The sequence below is a fragment of the Aulonocara sp. 'chitande type north' Nkhata Bay genome, linkage group LG12 (assembly GCF_057382095.1).
Source record: "Aulonocara sp. 'chitande type north' Nkhata Bay isolate Kocher_YH1m ecotype deep benthic linkage group LG12, A_spYH_male_GT1.1, whole genome shotgun sequence".
NCBI classification, from domain to species: Eukaryota; Metazoa; Chordata; class Actinopteri; order Cichliformes; family Cichlidae; genus Aulonocara; species Aulonocara sp. 'chitande type north' Nkhata Bay.
In genome coordinates this window covers 12,544,655-12,565,360 of record NC_141355.1, presented here as the reverse complement: position 1 = coordinate 12,565,360, position 20,706 = coordinate 12,544,655, and the positions used below count along the sequence as shown (strand labels likewise).

The window sequence follows — 20,706 nt, the reverse complement described above, 5'->3', positions numbered from 1 at the left end:
TTATTTGCCCCAAAAACAGTTATGTACAAAATGACGGAGAACACGGCAGGTCCGTACAAAGACAGACTTGACGAAAATGCAAAAAAAAAAAGTACGAGGAAAAATCAAAGGAGTGAAAGGGTTAAACCCATATGTGCATACAGAGTGGAGTAAGGACGTTAGCGTGCTGCCCAACTTTTATCACGCACATATTCATTATTAGATGGTCCTAAGTGTGAATGCATACACTCACAAAATGTTTAGCAACTTCAGATCCCTGCAACAAGCCCAGGTCCAGTTTACTTTGGTGATTTGGACTATTCCATTTCACAGCTGTTGTTAATTTTCTTTCCTTTATCTCATGTACAGGCCAACGCAATCTATTTGTCTTTTTAGGTTGTAGTATTACACAACATTTTCAGATCTAATAGAAATAAAATAAGTGTTTCGTAATTCATTCAATTTATTGTCTTTATTTATAACTGGCGATATTGTTTCATTCTATTATAGAATCTTACAAGAAAGAGGCAAAATTGTATTCCATTATGCTTTATTAGCAAATCAATAATGCAAAAAACACCAAAAAACATTGCAAAATAACATACTGGAAAACAGTTATTCATCACTTGATTGCTTCAATACAACCCTTGGACACATACTGTATATACGGGACTTTTTGTGGCTGTTTTGATATCGCTCTCTCTCTCTTAACCAATCAAATCTCGCTGTGGTAGCAGCTTTAAACTTAGTATGACCCAGGTTGATAGAGGGTTCCCAGTCTGGATCGCATTCCAGCATTTAGGCTGGTTTTCCTACAAAACACTACAAATATTAGCAGGCAAAGCCACAGTGAACAAAGCAGCATAGCGAAACCAATTCAATTCAAATCAATATAAGGCTTAATTGTAACCTACATCAACAATTATGTTATGATAAATTACGTAATAACTACAACAGAAGACTCTGTGGAAATGCTTGGAGCAGACTTAAATGTGAGCTGGAGTGTTCTGGAATGTTATATTTGGTCTTCGAATAGCTGCAATCCAGGCCATCTGTCTGCTCTTTGTTACATTGGAAACATGGCTTGAACAGTTTCTCTTTCATGACGTAATCTGATAAAAAATCTCTTTACCCGTCAGCTTCCCGTGGCTGTCTTGCGACTGGCTATTGCAGTTAATAATACAACAGCTTCTTGCCATTCTTTGTGTTTCTTTTTATTGCTGTGTGACTGTTTTCATGTGAAAGCCTGCATGCGCTAGTACCGCTTGCCACTCGTACCTACAATCCTTTGCGGTTTTACCCCGGAAATGACGTCACATTTTCAATCTCTATAGTGAGGAAATAAATGCATGTATAGCTATCTCCAGTTTCGAGTGAGATAAAATAGGGCTTAACACATTTCTTAAATGATAAAAACAAGACCAAACCAGAGATTTCACATGCCCATCCAATGTGAGAGTCGAGTCAAAAGTGACACCTAAATTCCTGATAGAGGATTTAACATACCGTATTTTCACGACCATAAGGCGCACTGTGCTAAAAGGCGCAGTCTCAGTTATGTGTGCCCTTACTGTATTTAACACACACATAAGGCGCACTGGACCATAGGGCGCATACAAGTACCGTATGCGTATTTAAAAATAAAGCGGGAGCAAACCTGAATTCGGTACCTTACTCACATTTCTATTGCCGGTAATCGTCATCATCAACAACACACAAGCATACAAGTGTGCATATTTAAAAATAAAGCAGGAGCAAAACTGAGTTTGGTACTCACATTTTTATTACCAATAATAGTCATCATCAACAACACACAAGCATACAAGTGTGCGTATTTAAAAATAAAGCAGGAGCAAAACAAAGTTTGGTACTCACATTTTTATCATCAATCAAACCCATCGAAGTCCTCATCCTCTGTGTCTGAATTGAACAGCTGCGCTAAATCTCCATCAAACATGCCAGGTTCACTGTCTTCACTGTCAGAGTCACTTTCTGTGCCGTGCGGCTCCTCGGAAACGATGCCGGCTTTTGCGAAAGCTCGAACAACAGTGCCAGCAGACATGTTAGCCCAAGCATCTACAATCCATTGGCAAATTGTGGCGTAACTCGCCCGGCGCTGCCTTCCACTCTTAGTGAAACTGCGTGGAAAAAACCACCTGGTCTCCTTTCATACACCTCCCTCAGCCAGTCTTTCATCATTTCCTCATCCATCCACCCCTTTTCATTTGCCTTAATGATGATTTCTGCTGGAAACTTCTCTTTAGGCAAAGTCTTTCGCTTAAAAATCACCATAGGCGGCAGTTTCTGTCCATTAGCATGGCAGCCAAGCACAACAGTAAAAGAAGACTTTTCATACCCCGTTGTGCATATCGCTACCGTGCTGGTCCCCTTCTTCTCCACAGTGTGACTCACCGGGATGTCAAAAGTGAGCGGGACCTCGTCCATGTTTGTGATGTGGCTGGGTTGGATGTTTTTGTCGCCGATGTGTTTGCTGCAGTAGGAGCGGAAGATGGCCAGCTTTTCCTTATAATCCGCTGGAAGTTGCTGCGCTACCGTAGTCCTGGTCCGGATGGAAAAATGGCACCGTTTCATAAAACGAAAGCACCAAGACGGACCTCCTTGGAAATGTTCAATGTTCATCTCTTCAGCTAGTGAAACTGCTTTTAGCTGAATGGTGACCGTCGAAACGCTTCTCCCGCTCGCTCTTTGCTCGATGATCCACCGCTCGAGTCTTTCCTCCAACTCGGGCCACCTCGCCTTATGTCCGCGGAAACTCAGCTGCGTTTTCTTGACCTGCCGGAGCTTGTTTTCCAGCTTCCTCCATTTGCGAACCATCAATTCGTTAATCTTAAATTCTCTCGCCGCTGCTCGATTTCCATGTTCCTCCGCGTAGCTGATGGCCTTCAGTTTAAACTGTGCTTCGTAAGCGTGTCTCTTTGCCATTTTCAGGGTTGTTAAAACAACGATGTCCTGCATAATGCACATACCTGTTCTTTTATACAGGTATGTGCGATTGTCCCGGTATATACGATCAACGCCCACACTTCACCCTTTAACGTTCTCATGGTGTTCTCTACTACGTCCTCCTTACAACACATAGGGCGCACCGCGCTATAGGGCGCGCCGCACTTTTTGAAGAAAATCTAAGACTTTTAAGTGCGCCTTATGGTCGTGAAAATACGGTACACAGAAAGAGGACCAAGGGCTTTCATTATCTGGGATACAAATCTGTCCAGAGCACATATTAGTTTTCCCCTCGTTGAGTTGGAGGAAATTTACAGCCATCCAACGTTTGATGGAATCTAAGCAGTGATTTAAAAGCTGAAGGTTAGATAAATCCTGGGGCTTAAAAGAGATGTACAACTGAATATCATCAGCATAACAGTGATAAGAAATGTCCTCAAAAGAGCCCATTATATGCTGGAGCGGGAGAAGATATATTAAGAACAATAAAGGCCCCAAAACCGAACCCTGAGGGACACCATAAGTAAGGGAGGCAGAGGATAACCTAAAATCAGAGACCACCACAGAAAAAGATCGGTTATGTAGATATGAGGAGAACCACTCCAAGGCAGTATCCGATACACCAACCCAATATTTAAGCCTTTCGAGGAGGATGTGGTGGTCAACAGTGTCAAAAGCCGATGTGAGGTCCAACATAAGTGGGACCGAGCATTTTCCTGCATCATTATTCATCAAAATGTCACTTGAGACCCTAAGAAGGGCTGTTTCTGTGGAGTGAGCTCTGCGAAAGCCGGATTGAAACTTATCGCAAATGCTATGTTTGTCCAGAGTTGGTATAAGTTGCTTAGCCACAACCTTTTCTAGAAGCTTAGCAATTAAGGGTAATTTAGAGATAGGTCTGTAGCTGCTCCAAAGAGATGGGTCTAGCTGAGGTTTTGTTTTTTTTAAGTGGGAGAATAGCAGCACTTTTAAAATAAACCGGAACTATACCAGACGCCAGTGAAGAGTTGATTAGCGTGAGCACAGATGGACCAATAATTAGTGACCTGACACTTAAGGGGAATGCTTACATAAGTAATATGCTAAAATAATATAGCAAGTCAATAAGACTTTACAAACCAGGATTAACTTTTGTAAATATTTTCCTAGAAATAATTTTTTTATACATTTCCCAGTGTTATAACACTGTTACATCACAGTCTTTCAACACCAACTGTCTGCCAGTTTTGAGAACCCTTCCCAGGTGCCTTAATGCCCACTCACATCTTCTATCAGGTGATCTCAATAGGTCACATGATAGGGTGAGGCAACGTCTCACAATGGTTTACCTGAAATCTCTGCTAATAATGACCCACACCCTTTTTCACACCTTGGCTCATGTGATGAGCCGTCTGATCAATAGTGGGTCAACAACCCTCTTTAAGGGATAACTCTCACTAGTGTTTAAATACCTGGAACTCTCTACCCTTTTTTAATGAATGGTGGAAATGAAAGTTTCAGAAGTTTCACAGATGAGAGATGAAATGTCTTCAACAAATTTAAAGAACTCCAGTGCTTTTTATTTCATAGATAGTTCTGTGAGTAATTTTCTGTAAAACGATATATAACACTTGGCCAGGACTTCTTCTCAAAGTCCATTACAGTGGGTAAAATAAGTATTGAACATGCCACTAATTTTATATTATATATATTTCGAAATGTGCTATTGACATGAAATTCTCAAAAGATGTCAGTAACAATCAGAGGTGGAAAGTAGCGAATTACATTTACTTGCGTTACTGTAATTGAGTAGTTTTTTTGTGTATTTGTACTTTTTAAAGTCATTTTTCAAGGCTGTAATTTTACTTTTACTTAAGCGTATTTTTTTTAAAGTATTGTAGTTCGCTACGTTTTCAATCACACCCGTTACTGAGTAAATTAAAAAAACAAAGCAAAAAAACATTGCGCTTCGGAAATACTGCAGGGAATGATGGGTAGTAGAACAACTTGGCACTAAGGTCACATTAAAGATGGAGTCTGACGTCGGTGTCACGGATCTAGTGAAAAAAGAAGCCCCGTCGAATTCTGCTGACCCTGAACTCGAAGAAACGGATGTGAACCCCTGGCCGTATTTAAGGGACCATTTCGGCTTCAAGTGCAAGAAAGGCAACAGCTTTATTATGCAGTGTAAGCTGTGTTTGCCCAGAGAGACCGAGTTAGCAGCTTTTAAAAATTCCACATCAAACCTGCGCAAGCATGTAGAGGTAAGTTAAATACAACTCGTACCATTATGGTAGCAAAAAGGCTGTGTTCAAATTAATCACATTAAGTTAAGACATCTGTGAAGAACACAGATAACGTTGGTTGGTACAGCAACTTGCTGTAATCGGGCACGTTGTTGTCCACGCAACTTACATTTTTTTTACTGGGTTGGTAAATTGCCAAAAGAAAATGTGTTTACCTACGTTTTTCCTGTTTGTTAATAATAATTATTTATTTTAAAAAATAGTTAAATTAAAGACAGAAGCGGCTACTTTCTTACTTAACCCACATATGTTCACACTGCAGGCAAAAGAATAACAGAGTGCTCACTTACCTTAGATTAGTCAAAGACAGCTGACTTCTGTTACTTGTAAATTAGCACTTGCAACCTCCCGTTAACTAGCCTGTTACTGTCCAATAAAAAAAACACGAGGTATATTGGTATATTTTACCAGCGGTAGCTATGTAATGCATTGATGTCTTATTAGGGACGTCAAAAAACTTTCTCTCAAACTTAACACTGGCCTGCCTGCCTCAGCTGCCTTCGAGCATCTCTTTAGCTGTGCTGGACTACTGTTCACTGCAAAGTGAGCAAGGATGAACTCTACTAACTTTGAAAATCAACTGCTCCTCAAAATTAACAGGAAGTTCAGAGAGTAACACTCTAGGATGGATACAAAGGAACTTTAATCTAGAGGTACAGTAGGGCAGGTGCCAAGTTTAAAAAATTAAAAAAACATTTTTAAAGCAGCTGCCGTTCAGTTCAGTACTTGTTCTCTTATTTGACAGTTTAGAACACATTCTCATGTGAAAGAATGATATGGTTTTGTATTGAAAACACTGTGATACCTGACAGTTTGGTTGATTGGTTTGGTGACCATTATCCATTTTCATGTATAGACTTGCAGTTTAACTGCCACGGCACTTTAATTTGTAAAGTTTTTCTTTTCACTAAAAAAAGAACTACTTTGAGATTTATATCCCACTGTCTTTTTTTGCACTACTCAGAAGCGGCTGTCCTCCTGCTGACAGAAAAGTAACTATGTAACTTTTACTCTGAGTACATTTTAAATGAGCTACTTTTTACTTTTACTTGAGTACATTTTTAGACAGGTAATTTTACTTGTACTTGAGTAAAATTTCAGCAAAGTAATGGTACTTTTACTTGAGTAAAATATTTTAGTACTCTTTCTACCTCTGCACGCGTATATAAAACAGGTCCGCGGCTCCGAACCGTAGTAAAGGGACCTCTGGCTAATATGTCGGGTTCCGCGTCGGTCTCATAGCCGAAAACTAGCTTTACTTTATGTCTCGGTCAACTTTGCTAGCGAGAGACAGAGAGAGGCGTTGAAAGGCTGCTCCAATGGAACTTATTTTTTTCGGAGGAAAACACGAAAAAAGTGTACAGCCGAGTCTTAATAGCTTACTTATAACTGGGCTCGTCAGGCACTCTTTTTGGCTGCAGTGGTTATTATTATATTTGCATGCTTCCAGCTCCCGTTTCTGCTCGGTGACAGCTCCCTCCCTCGCTCACAGACACATAACGGGTACGGCAGTCCATTCTCCCTGCAGAAGGGACTACACTGTCCATGAAGCTACATTCTTTATGGCTGTGCCTGTAACACTCTGCCTATTGCCTTCATATTAAATCATTTTTGTGAATAATTTTTAAAAATATTTCTTCACATCATTATGTGGGCCGCAAGTAGAGGTGACATGGGCTGCGAGATTGAGACACAGGCCTCTTAATGCGTGTTTTGTTTGGGGTGTGGAAACCAAAAATAGAGAGGGCATAGCCGAACATATGAAACAGAAAAATACCGCCGTGTAATCACTTTATTTCAGTAACTGTATTCTAAGTACCACCTTTTTAAACGGTAACTAATGGAATACAGTTACTCATATTTTGTATTTTAAATACGTAACGGCAGTACATTAATTCCGTTACTCCCCAACACTGGCCACAACCAGGTGTTCCCTGCAAGATTTCAAAAAGAGGAGTGAAAAAAAAATATCAGAAAAGTTGTCCAAGAACCATGGACCACTAGTGGAGAGCTAAAGAATGACCTGAAATCAGCAAGTATAATTGTTTTAAAAGAAAAAAAATGCCCTCAACTGCCAAGGCCTGTATGCATGCTCACCAAGCATCACTACATTGCTAAAGAAAACGCATGTTGAAACACAATTAAACTTAGTTGAGCAACATTTAGAAAAGCCTGTGAAAAACTGGGAGCATATATTCTGGTCAGATAAGAACAAAATTGAACTCTTTTGATGCCATAATACACACCATATTTTGAGGTTAAAAGGGAAAGCTTATCACCTCAAACATACAACCCCAAGAGTGAAGTTTAGAAGAAGGAACATCATGGTGTGAGGCCTGTTTTTCATCATAATGCACTGGCACCACTTATTTTAATTGAAGGAAGGATCAATGGAAAAATGTATCAGTGTATCAAGACATTGTTAATAAAAAAAATCTGCTGCCATCTAACAGGATGACGGGGATGAAATGAGGGTGGATGTTTCAGGAAGGCAATGATCCCAAACACACACTCAAAGAAACTCTCAACTGGTTTCAGAGAAAGAAAATAAAACTGATAGAATCCTGCAGTCAATTACCTAACCTGAATCCAATCTCATCTATGGAAAAGAAAAAGAACCTTAAGGATTTGAAGCCAATGCGTACAACTTGTGCAAAAAGTAGCGGCTTATAGCCCGACAATTACGGTAACTTAATTTAGGGATATCAGTGCCTGATTTCTTTGCATGTGTGAACTGGATGGGTTGTTACCAACTTCTGGTAGTAATTCATGTCAACATCTCATGTCAACAGCAACTTTAGAAATATATATACAGAAGACTGGTGACGTGTTCAGTATTTGTTTTACCCACTGTATATACAGCTTATTTCTCGTAACCTTTTGTTTTCTTTTTGTTTGTTTTTTAGTTTTTTGCAATTTGCCTTTATTGGATAGTGAAAGTGAGGAGAGGGGGAAGACACACAACAATCCCCACTATCCTGCAGTCTGCTCTAGCTAATAGCTAATTTTACTTTGCTTTAACTAAAGAATTGTTTCACTTTGTTCTCTTGGGAAACACACACAGCAACGTTTCCTAGCCTGAGTTATATAGTTTATAATGCTTAGCTTAAAGTGATTGCATGGATATGTTCCTGTACCTTCCTTGCTGCAGTGTTCTGAAGCACTCCGTGGATGCCACCTTTGAAGACCAGGGTCCCAGTCCAGGCTATCGGATAGAAATGTCAATCTTCTACGTGGTCTACTTTGTCGTTTTCCCCTTCTTCTTTGTCAACATCTTTGTTGCTCTAATCATCATCACCTTCCAGGAACAAGGAGACAAGGCCTTGTCTGAGTGCAGCCTAGAAAAAAATGAGGTAAAGAGCTCAGAAGTATTTAGTATTACAATATGTTCATTCATTCATTTATTTGTTCATTTCAGGCACAACAAAATACATATATTGAACATAAAGTGCACAAAACAAAAAACAAAAATTACCTGAAAAGGAGTGGGACGAAGAAAACTTATTAAATCCCACCCCTATACTCACTCATCAACAAAAAACAATAAGCTTCCCACAGCTACGCCCATCGTTACAACCAAACAAACCATCAACAGCCCCGGGCACATGCAAGCATCTCAACGGCAGCTCGCAAACAACAATCAGAACCATCATAACTAAATACAGAATATATAATAATTATAAATTGCGTTACCACAGGTAACAGGCAATAATAATTACATAGTGACAAATATACATACATACATTTATTAAATCTACACACACATGTACATATATGTACATACATACACACACTTTTTTTTTTTTTGGAATCATACCAGCAATGGTAAGAGAACAGACATTACAGAGCACACTAAAACCATCATTGAGTATACTGTGACCAGACCAACTGTTTGTAGAGGAATTTAAATCTATGAATATTTTTGCATTGTTTCAGTAGTAAACTCAGACTGTTCCAGATATTCACACCACATAGAGACACACAAAAACCTTTACGGGTTGTTCAATTTCTGGGTAGTTTGAATTCCCTGAAGCCTCTCACATTATAAACCCTTTCTCGAATTTCAAATATAATTTGTAAATTTGTAGGTAGAAGTTTATTAAAGGCTTTGTATAAGATTATAGATGTATTGTAATTAACCAGATCCTGGAATTTAAGTAACTTTGCCTGAAGAAAGAGTTTGTGAGTATGATCTAGATAACCAGCCTTGTGAATAATACGCAGTGCTCGTTTCTGTACTGTGACTAATGGATTAGTTGTATTTTTATATGTGTTTCCCCACACTTCCACACAATATGTAAGATATGGAAGAACCAGGGTACAGTACAGAGTACGAAGTGCATCTTTATCAAGGTATGGTTTCACTTTGTTCAAAACTGCGAGGCTTCTGGAAATTTTGGGTTTTATGTCTCTGACGTGTGGTTTCCATGAAATTTTGTTATCAATTATGACTCCCATAAATTTGTTTTCACTCACATTATCAATGGGTACACCTTCAATGATAATTGGTAATTCAATATTATATTTTAAATTACCGAAATCATTGCTTTAGCTTTATTTATATTTAATGATAATTTATTTATATCCATCCATTTTTTAAATTAATTTTAGCTCCCTGTTTACGGTCATTACAAGATCAGTGTAATCATCGCTACTGAAAAATATGTTGGTGTCATCTGCGAACAGTATGAGTTTAAGTACTTGAGAAACATCAAAAATATCATTTATGTATACATTGAAAAGTTTTGGTCCCAACACTGACCCTTGGGGAACACCGCATGTAATACCAAGTTTCTCTGAGTGGTAATGCTATAATTCAGAAGATATTTTTGTTATTTAAGTGATTTTTTTGTTTTGAAGACTTGGGTCTTGCCATCTGAAATCAGCACAAAAACCAAACTAACCAAAGTTTGGGTATGTATTGATCATTTTAGCCTCAATTTTTTATGCATTTTTTTTTAAAAAAAAAGGCTTCCACCCACTTTCATGCTTTTTTTTGTTGTTGTTGCTGTTTTTTAAACAAAAGACAATGTTAGAACATGATCATCTCAAAAACTATTAAAAAGGTTGAAATTTTCACTGATCTTTATTTCCATCAAAATGAATCAGTATTTGTGATAGAGGCATCAAAAACTGTCTGAACATTTAAAATATAAAAAAAAAATCAAGCAATCCCGTAAAATCCCCATGTGTGATAACACATAAATAATAAAACTACACGTTGTGAAGGAGAACTAATGATAACTTCTGGATGTTATCTAATATCATTTAAAAATAAATTTAAAAAATGTGTCAAGTTTATTTCTATAACATATTTAAAAACAACAGCTGGTGACCAAAGTGCTGTGTGTCAAACATAATCAAATAACAAGGCATAGGACAGAGTGCCCAATGTGACAGATAGTTAGGGATGGGAATATGGGGGTTATACGGTCTTGCTCGTGTGTACCAGTCAATAAGCAGTGGAGCATATAAATTTTAAAAAAAAAGACTGGGGGACCCCCATGCGTGGTTTTTTTGTATTGTTTTTGTTTTGTTTTTTTCAGGAAAATGTATCCCCAGCCTAACCGGAAAACAAATCTCACTACTATACTAAAAAAGTAAAAAATATCAGTAGATAGTCTAACCCGCAGAGAACAACATTTTGGAGTTTACAGATGGTACATCTGTTATAAGTGAGAAAACAATGTTCTTAAATATATGCATATTTTTCATTTTTAAAACCTACTCTATCCACCTACCATTTTCACACCTACTGCCACGGAGGAGTCTGATAATTCAGATTAAGGTTAAAATATACAAAGATGTATTACAAATACAATCAGCATACTGATCCCCTCTTGCCAGTTGTGGAATTAGGGTTAAAGTTGGGTCACGAGATCAGGGCGTTAGGGATTCTGTTTAGGAGTTAGGGACAGCATCTTATCTCACTCCTGATCATGCCATTGTCATGCATTGTGCTGTGGCAGGCAGAATGTGGACCCAAATGCAGGTTTCAACACACACAGGGATAACTCAAAGAGGCAGCTTTATTTGCTGTGAACATCCATGCAAAGAAAACACAAAACATAACCTAAACAGGAAACTAAAACTAGGGAGCTAGAAAAACAAGAAACTGGGGCGGGGAGTTACCTAGGACCACTCAGGAAAGACCACAGGAGAGACACACAGTTAAATGACGATACCAACGCGACAACGGACAGAGAAAAACACAGGCAGAGAAAAACACAGGGCTAAATACACAAGGGAGTAACGAGAAAAGTAGAAACACAGGAGGAATACAGCTGGGAAAGATCCAATGTAACAAGATGGGGAGGAAGCAAAACTTAATACACTAACATAGGACATAAGACTATCAAAGTAAAACAGGAAACAGGAGACAGGCACAGAAGGATGGACTTGTAAATGAACAACATAGCTATATTGAAAAAATAACTTTCTGTGTTATATCTAGAATGATTAATATATGTATAAATTTGGCTTGTGTTGGTTGACTGACCTAAATAATAAACTTCTGGCTACTAACCTTATTTAAATATGAAATATTTTTAAAAATATTTCATATTTAAATAAGGTGCCGGTGCTTAAACAGTGCTCGAACCGGTGCTTAAAGAATGGAGAACACAACATTGGTCCAAAAACCTCTCATGTTCAGCTGTTTTTTTGTAAAAATATAACAATGTTAGCCTTTTCTGCAGCTATGGGGCATATATGGCATCACTCTTGACTGGAAGCAGCGCTTAAACAATGGAAAAAACACAAACTTTGTCCAAAAACCTCTCATGTTTAGCTGTTTTTCTCTTATTCTTTGGTCATTTTAGCCTTTTTGTCCAGGGTGAAGGGAGTATCGTTTGCTAGCTCACCTTACATGCATTAATTTAATAACGTGGTTAGCCTACTCAACGTAAATTACACACGAACAACATTAAGCTACTCACACAGAGAAGAACGGCTGCTGCTGCCATCATCATCCGTCATCATTTCTGCTACACTGGCAGGGCTAGGGGCCAGGACTCTCCTCTTCGGGTTTTTGGGGGATGTTGCTAACTTCGGCTCCAATAACAGGCAACCCACCCGCAGTAGATGTGCACGGTGTGAGGTCTCGCAGCAAGCTATCAAATACGGCGCATTTCTCGGCTTTTAAAAAAAACGCTATGCATTGCCAGGTGTTTCATCAGATTTGAGGTGTTACCTCCTTTGACAGTATCACAGTATCAGCTTAAAGCACTTATTGCAGGCTGCTGAGTTTGCATATTTTGCTGTGAAGTACAGCCAGACTTTTGACAGCTTCGCCTTGGGCATTTTTAATCTGTAGCTCTGCTCTAAAAGAACGTACCTGGGCCCGCCTACTATCCTCGGAAACGTAAAATGATTGGCTAGAAGTGTATCACAGCTCAAGAAAAAAAAGCACCAAAATGTGCGCTGCTTTTCGGTCTGGTTGCTACCGTTTATGTCAGAACCGGTGACACCGGTACCCATCCCTAGTGGGAACATGTCTTTAAGTGGTGAAGACAGCCGCACAAAAGTTAGGATTTTCGTTTGAAAACGCATGGTTTTCTCTCTGTTTTGACCTTCCATCCACACTTAGACAGTGTTTTCGCTCATGGAAAACACAGCATTTTCAAAACGCTCTCGAAAACGCATACATTTGAAAACGGTGCTTTCGCGTCACAGTGTGGACAGCGAAAATGGAGACTTTCTAAACAGTGACGCATGTCAGTCATATGATGCAGCTATGTGACCAATTAAACAAAGACAACTGAGGGCATTATACAGCAGTTGTTTTGTTTGCTCTCAATTTTGACAGCCCTCTTAAAGATTAATATCAGTCTGTACATGCTCCAGATAGCTTTTCTTCAAATTCTTTAATTTTCACTTGCTTTTGCAACTTTGTACTTTTGTGTTACTCGCAGCAACAACTTCACCTCATTGTTAATCCATTTTAAAAACTCTGTGGTTTTCCTCAACATTTTGCCGGGACGTTTCAAAGAGCCAGAAAGTAAATAAACGGCAGACAGAAATGAGGCAGGTCGCATGCGCAGTACTGGAACGTAAGCATTTTCAATGTGGAAGCGCAACTCTGTGAAAACAACTGACAACGCTAGTGTGGGTGCGGAGCGTTTTCAGACAAAAACGCTGTTTTCAAATCTATATGGGCTAGTGTGGACGTAGATAGAGAAACAGACAACCATTTTCACTCACATGGGCAATTTATCCCCAGTTAACCTAACTCCACTAACTGCCTGTCTTTGGACTGTAAGAGGAAAATGGAGCCCATGAAGACCACTGTGCTGTCCTATATTTGATTTTGTAAAGCTAATAACTAAGCTGAGACATTTTTAAGGCAAATTGGAAATGGTTTAACAGAAATGTTCTAAAATTTTGATGATTTCAGATGGAATGACCAAGGTCTTAAATATAATCTGCTGCTAAGAGCCATAAGACACTTTCAAAATCTTAAGAGGTCCATGCGTTGATTGGTCAAATTGTCTTGGTAACATTTGGTAAACATTATTAAGGGTATGGCCACTGACCACTATGTATTTGTTGGTTCAGTATTTTCTCCTTATCTGGCTTCTGTGACTAAATATGCATATTTTTGTAATACATTATTTGTAATATATACCTGTTCTTGGTTAATTTTACTTAACAATGATCCAGTTTTAGCATCTGGGACCTAAATAAACTGTTACCCAAAGTTACAAAATGAAAAAAATGTGGTGTTTGTGCCTAAATAAAATATTTAATTATTTCTAGCAAAGTCAGGCTTTTATCCATACAAAACAGAGTACTGAAGTTCCATTCAAATGATAAAAACAGTAAAGCAGATATGTATTTTTATTTTGTTGCAGAGGGCATGTATTGACTTTGCCATAAACGCCAAACCACTAACACGTTACATGCCTGAGAACACACAGTCCTTCCAGTACAGGATGTGGAAGTTTGTGGTATCAGCTCCGTTTGAGTACTCCATCATGATCATGATTGCTCTCAACACCGTGGTACTCATGATGAAGGTAAGAAAGCATATGAATAATAAAATACACATACAGGTGGTTTAGCTTTAGGTCACGTGTTCATGAATCATGAATTCATGAACATGTGTTTATAGACTTTTATGTCTTTAGTGTTATATATGAAGTTACTGGTAGCAATCATTAGCAGGGACAGTTGGATGCTCTGGCCAAAAGTAATAAAATCCTCCAGCTGCTAACTTTAATCTCGCTGATTCACTTAGGTCATGTCTTTTATAAAATTCTTCTCTTTTTACTAAATAAACAAAAATAACAAACAACAAATAAAAAAGCGTAGGCAATTGTTAGTCAAAAAGTAAATTAAGTTAGCCAACTAGTTGCTGCACCTTCTTAGATGACCCTCTTAAGTTGTCACTGGTGGAAAGCTAATTTTGACTCTAGGCAATCACAATTAATTTTTTAAAATTGAATTATTCTCCCATGTCTTGTAAATCGCAGAACAAAGGAAATAATTAGTCTTACCACAACACTGATCACGAGTTGGTCAGACTGGTGAAACTCCCATTTCTGTTAGTGTAAAGCTGTTTATCTACATTTAATCCCAGTTAATAGAAAAATGAGTGTGGTTCCAACAGTACATCACAGTCTGCCCACATGATATAAAAATGCTGCTGTAGTGAATGAAAGAAATGTCAGCACAACTGTTTGAACTTGAATTGTAATGAATAAATGTGTAAAATTACAGGCGGAAGTTGTATTTAACAAAGTTCTATGAAATCACAGAAGATGGCCCTTTTCTGTGGACCCATTGTATTAAAAAAACAAACAACCAAAACAAATTTATATAGCCAATAGTAATACAATTGTTTTAAAAAAAAAAAAAACAGGAAACTTTTTGTTATTTGGTTACTTTCCTGCAGTAGTGAACAAGTCTTTATCAGCAGAAAAAGGTGTAAAACGTACATGCATGGTACCTGCACAAGCGTATTGTGTTGTATATATTTACTCATTATTGACCATAGGCTCCAGAAGCCGTTCCTAAGGCTTCTGATCAAGTTAATTAATAATAGCCCAATATTGAGCCTAATACCTTGTGTGTATTAACTCATTGGTGCTTCATCAGTGTTACAATTGCACAAATTGCTGTAGTTGAACTAATTAGTGTGTGTAATCTGACTTCATTGATAGATAAAGTTGAGTATCATCTGCATAGCAGTGAAAATGTATGCTATGCCTTCTAATGATACTGCATAAAGGAAGTGTGTATAATGCTGGGCATACACTGTGCGATTTTTGGCCAATTTTGAGCCGATTTTTCAGTTGTGGTGATCAGTGGCGGAGCGGGGGGGGGTGGCTTACTGGGCTTAAGCCCGGGTTGTTTTTTCAAAAGTCCGGGGTCTTTTGGAGTGTAATTTTTTCATAGTTAGATGCCTGGCTGACAACTGTATAAAACAAAAAACTACACACAATATTCGAAGCACATAGTGCACCCTGTGGGAATTTACAACTGTGCGTAAATCCCCCCTAATATTGGTATGATCCGAGCTCAGGCACTAAGCGGGGCGGGGCAGCTGCTGCCTGCCAGTGAGCTGTTGGAGAAACGGAGCCAGGCAGACAGAGAGGAGAACTGAAGTTTGACCAGGTACCAAAGCAAATCATTTGTACTGTACAAATAATGTAAATATGACGGTGTATCACAAAAGATTGATATCAAACTGATCACTGACCCATATTACATTACTCGCTCTTCAAGTGAATCAACAAATGGCGAAATGAAAAGCCGAACAACAACAATGCTGTTTCTTTAGAGAGTCTTAGCTTACATGTGTGTTTATTTCATATTTTCAGTTGTTACAGTCCACGGCTAAATAAATCGATTTCAGTAATGTACTGATATACAAGAATGGACATAAGGGGCTTCTTTCAAAGAAAAAACTCTGGTAGTATTTTATATATTATGCTTTGTATGTTATTCAGTATATTTCTATGCAAAACAAGAGGTATTTCAATACACAGCAGTATATTCACAGTTTAAACCAGATATTTACATACACTTTATGGTTTCAACTGTATATTTGATGATTGTCAGCACAAAGAGGGAGAGAGAGGAACAGAGAGGGATAGAGAGGAGAATGAGGACAGAACAGAGATGGAACAAGAGCAGGTGAGACACACGTTAGTCAAATGGTTGTTTACCAAAAGTATCACCGTATCATAGGTACTCATGTATCTTGTACCTAGTGTTTCTTTTTAGGTTTGTTATTTTTCAAGTTATATATTTATTAAGTTATGCAGGCTTGTTTGCACAACAAGGCTAAATAATTATATAAACTTTTCTGAATCTGTACTTTGGTAGAAATAAAAAAATAAGTGTAGTGCAGGTCTATGATGATTTTCAGTGCTACTATAATCTAGTTTTGATTCTGGTTCTGTCTTGGTTAAGTCCTAAGCAGTCCTGATTTTGAACTGTTGTAGTCCTGTTTAAATTCCGGATCAGTTCTGGGTCTGGTTGAATTGGGGTTTAGTCCTCGTGTCTTGATACAGCCCTGATTTTGTTCTGCCTTGCTGCTTAATTAAAAGCACCCCCCCCCCCCCCCCCCCCCCCCACAAAAAAAAAACAAAAAACAAACAAAAAACCCCCCCACATGCATGCTACCCTTTAGGGCTAAGCCCCGGGTGTTTCAAATGTCTGGCTCTGCCTCTGGTGGTGATCGGCCCAAGTTTCGCCTTCATCATGTGTCGTGCATTTATCGTGTAGTATACATGGGGTAACGAGTAGAGCTGGGTGATAGAACGATAACGATATGTATCGCGATATAACTTTTTCTCGATAGAAAAATTAAACTATTGTGATAGACCTCGCCGCTCTTGTCCTCTTAAAAAAAAAACAACAAAAAAAAAGAACAGCCAAAAAGAACAGCCAATCCAAATTAAGTAGTGCAGAGCCGAACCAATCACAGCCGCAGCGTCACGTCACGTGACTTGTTACGTACAGCCAACATGTGTATTTGTTTGGGAAGCAGCCAGCCACCGTACCGCCCGGGTAATGGAGGAAATGAGTGTGCCGACTAGAAAAATCAACCGAGCGTGACCGAAGGTTACCGAAGAGAAAACAGATGATGGTTCCAATGAGAAGTGATTGTCGAACGGAAGAGCCATAGAAGTTCCGTAGTGTGAAGGTATTTCGGCTATTTCAAGTCTGACAAAAAACAGAGTAGCGTGCACTGTAAATTGTGCCGAAAGCAAGTCTGGAAATACAATAAACTGGTGCATGTGCTACGTCCACACGTACCCGGGTATTTTTGAAAACGCAGATTTTTCTATGTGTTTGCACCTTTCGTCCACACGTAAACGGTGTTTTTGGTCACTGAAAACGAAGATTTTTAAAAACTCCGGCCAGGGTGGATATTTTTGAAAAGTCTGTTTTTGGATTTACGTGTGGACTAGAAAAACGGAGAAAACGCAGCGTCAAAGGTGTGCGCATTTTTTGACGTCACACTGTGCGCCACGTTATTGTTTCGGTGAAATGAATTTCTACAATTCTGATGCTGTTAATTCTACTCTCTGCAGTGTTTAAATGCTTACATATACACACAGTTACTGTCCCTCCACACATACGACTCGGTTCTGCTTCTATGCCCCAGCTTTGTTTACTTTTTCCCACCGAGGCTTCTAGACTTCTGATTGGCCAACATTTCTGCACGGTTAGGAATCTAGCTCCACCTGCTGCTTTGGCATGTTCATAGCAGCGTTTTCCTTCATTTCTGCCTTTATGTGTGGACGGGATTATTTTTTAAAACGAAAAACGGAAAATCTCCGTTTTCAAAAATACCCGTGTACGTGTGGACGTAGCCTCAGTCTCTGACTGGAAGCGCTAATTCGTCATTCGGCTATTGTCAGACTAAAGTAACTGTTAAAACTGTTTGAAAAGCTAAGCTATACAACAAGGAGAGATTGAGAATTTCCTTTTAGTTCTCAGTTTATTTGATATTGACAAAAGTTAGTCAGTTTTGTCTGTTCTTCTGTAAAACAAACTAAGATTTATTTTTAGAATTAATATTTTATTTCTAAGTGGAATTGACAATTTAGTAGTCTGTTTCGTTTGTTCTATTTTGAAACTTAAACGCTTTAGCGGCTGCCTTTTGTGTAGTTTGCATTATTTGCCTTTATTTATCTGAAAAAGTCTCATGTTCCTTAAGTACATCTACCCTGTTGAACTTATTATGGGAAATAAATATTTAAATAAAAACAAGCTACTGATTATTTCACATTTTACTTGTGAGCAACGGCACATTTAAATCTTACAAATATAGTTATTTGGCTTATATCGTGATAGATATCGTTATCGCCTGAAATGAAAAAAACATATCGTGATATGAAAAAATCTTATATCGCCCAGCTCTAGTAACGAGAAACTATTAACACCTCACAACCAGCTCCCGATCATCAATTGTTTGGTCGCAAGAAAATCAAACCTGTTCGAAATCCTGTCGGCCGTCGTGAGGGTGTCACCACAGCCTCCCACACTGTGCACATGCAAACACAGAAATGAAAGTGAAAAGACAGAGCAGCACTGCAGTGCAGTGTGTAATCTGGACACAAGCGATGAAAGCACAACTTGTAGAACTTTCTCATCATCTGAGCCTTTTCGATGTGGCCTTACAAAATTATCACGACCACAACAACTGTGAAAATAGTTGGATGGACATTGCTGCTCAATCACAGCTGCCTCATCAATATTTAGTGTATTGTTATTCAAATCTTTACTATTACTATTCCATCTTCTGTACGTTTTTTGTACTCCTACTACTTCAATTTAGAAAAACCATTCAGTCACTATAGCAACCAGGCCAGGGCCGTGCAGAGAGGTTTAAAGGGGCGGGTGCTCAAAGTTAAAAAGGGGCACATTAAACCAGGCTGAATAACAACAACACACATTCATCAAGAATCTAATATGGGAAGGGCAGGGCTGTGTTGATCTGAGACTGTAGACATTAAAAAGTCCATAGGAGAGATGGTAGCTGATTAAACAAGTGTCATGAGATAATAACAAAATGCAAAGATTGGTGACAGCGCTTGGAACCATAAGGCGACAAAAAACTGTGAGAAATAATTTAGGCTCTGCCTGTGAATCACTCTTTGCTTCTCTTCTTCCTTCCATCATTTCATATATCACTCTCCACTTGCTATGTGAGAACAAGGCACAACTTGCTATTGCAATAAACTATAATCTAATTATCCACACCTAACAACTCTTGCACTTAATCTATAATATAATTATGACAGAAAAATGTTATAGCACTGCCTTTAGTAGCCTCACACAGCTCCTGCTGTTTCCTCCTCATGTCCTTACCAGGCATGTCTGGACAATGTTATATCATGAGTAATATTTTTTTTAAAAATCCATCTAAATAAAACACACACATGCACGCACACACAGTGACATTTTAGACCTTCTTCAGAATACTGTATATACTATGGGCATCATGGTGCTGATCCAGAATCCTTACATTATTATTTATTACTAGAGCTAAAATAATAAAGCAATGAGGAGGGGGAAGTAATAAATATGAAATAATGTATTTATGATGATTCCATTTGTTTCACTATCCACTCTGTGCAGGGAGAAAGCTTATTACATTTTTAAACTGTAGAGATACAATAATTTTACTGCTGTAAATTCCAAATTTTGTCTTATTTAAAATAGAAATCTAATATAATCTGCTTCTTAATGTATGTTCTTTAAAATACAGCTTGTGTTTTTTAATATATTATAATTATAATAATTATTATGTGGACATGCATATTAGATCGTTTTTTAGTGAAATATAATCCCTCCAGAATGGCAGGAAAAGCCCGGAAAATTACTTTAAAACTAAATATGTTTCTAAATACTTTAAAACTAAATATGTTCCCTAAAACGGTGGACAGAGCTACAGACCCATGACAGCCTTACCCAGTTAGCCAGCAGCTATGACCAGCACTACTTGTGCAGTTAATAAAAGGACAGGTAATGTTTGTCGCGCTGTTGCACACACAGCACGCTCGTTTGTTTCAGTTCGTCAGTTGCCACAAGACAGCTTACCAACGTGTACGTAATAAGCTAATACTCCTGGGTGCTATACACTACAGTTTACGCTGTACACCTACTTACTGGTTTTGTCGCATCAGTCTGTGTCTCTGAGTTAACTTGTGTTTCTCCTACAGCTCCGGACCGCTAAAAATGCACGTGCTCTTTGTGAGCTCGTTCCCGGCTCGTAACCAGCGCGTTCTGCCGTCAAGGGCGATCATTGGTTAAATGTGATCATGTGACTGATGCAAGCCAGATCCTTTTATTTAGCAAAACTGTGATTAATAGTTAAATATTATTGTTGAGGGGCACAGACAGGACTCCGCACGCACGCACACACACATAAAAAAAAATATATATATATATTTTTTTAAAAAGTTGCCTCAACAAAAGGGCACTTTGGGCACCCATCAGGAAAGGGGCGGGTGCTCAA

The 20,706-nt window shown here is 38.5% G+C and overlaps 1 protein-coding gene across 1 annotated transcript in view; it reads left to right on the top strand.

Moving 5' to 3' along the window:
- LOC147317005 (voltage-dependent N-type calcium channel subunit alpha-1B-like) overlaps positions 1-20,706 on the top strand; it is a 337,402-nt gene that overhangs the window by 205,652 nt on the left and 111,044 nt on the right. Inside the window, exons 29-30 of the mRNA XM_086313576.1 lie at positions 8,380-8,581; positions 14,081-14,245. Coding sequence (XP_086169702.1) covers positions 8,380-8,581; positions 14,081-14,245 — 367 coding nt within the window. The remainder of the gene's footprint in view (positions 1-8,379; positions 8,582-14,080; positions 14,246-20,706) is intronic.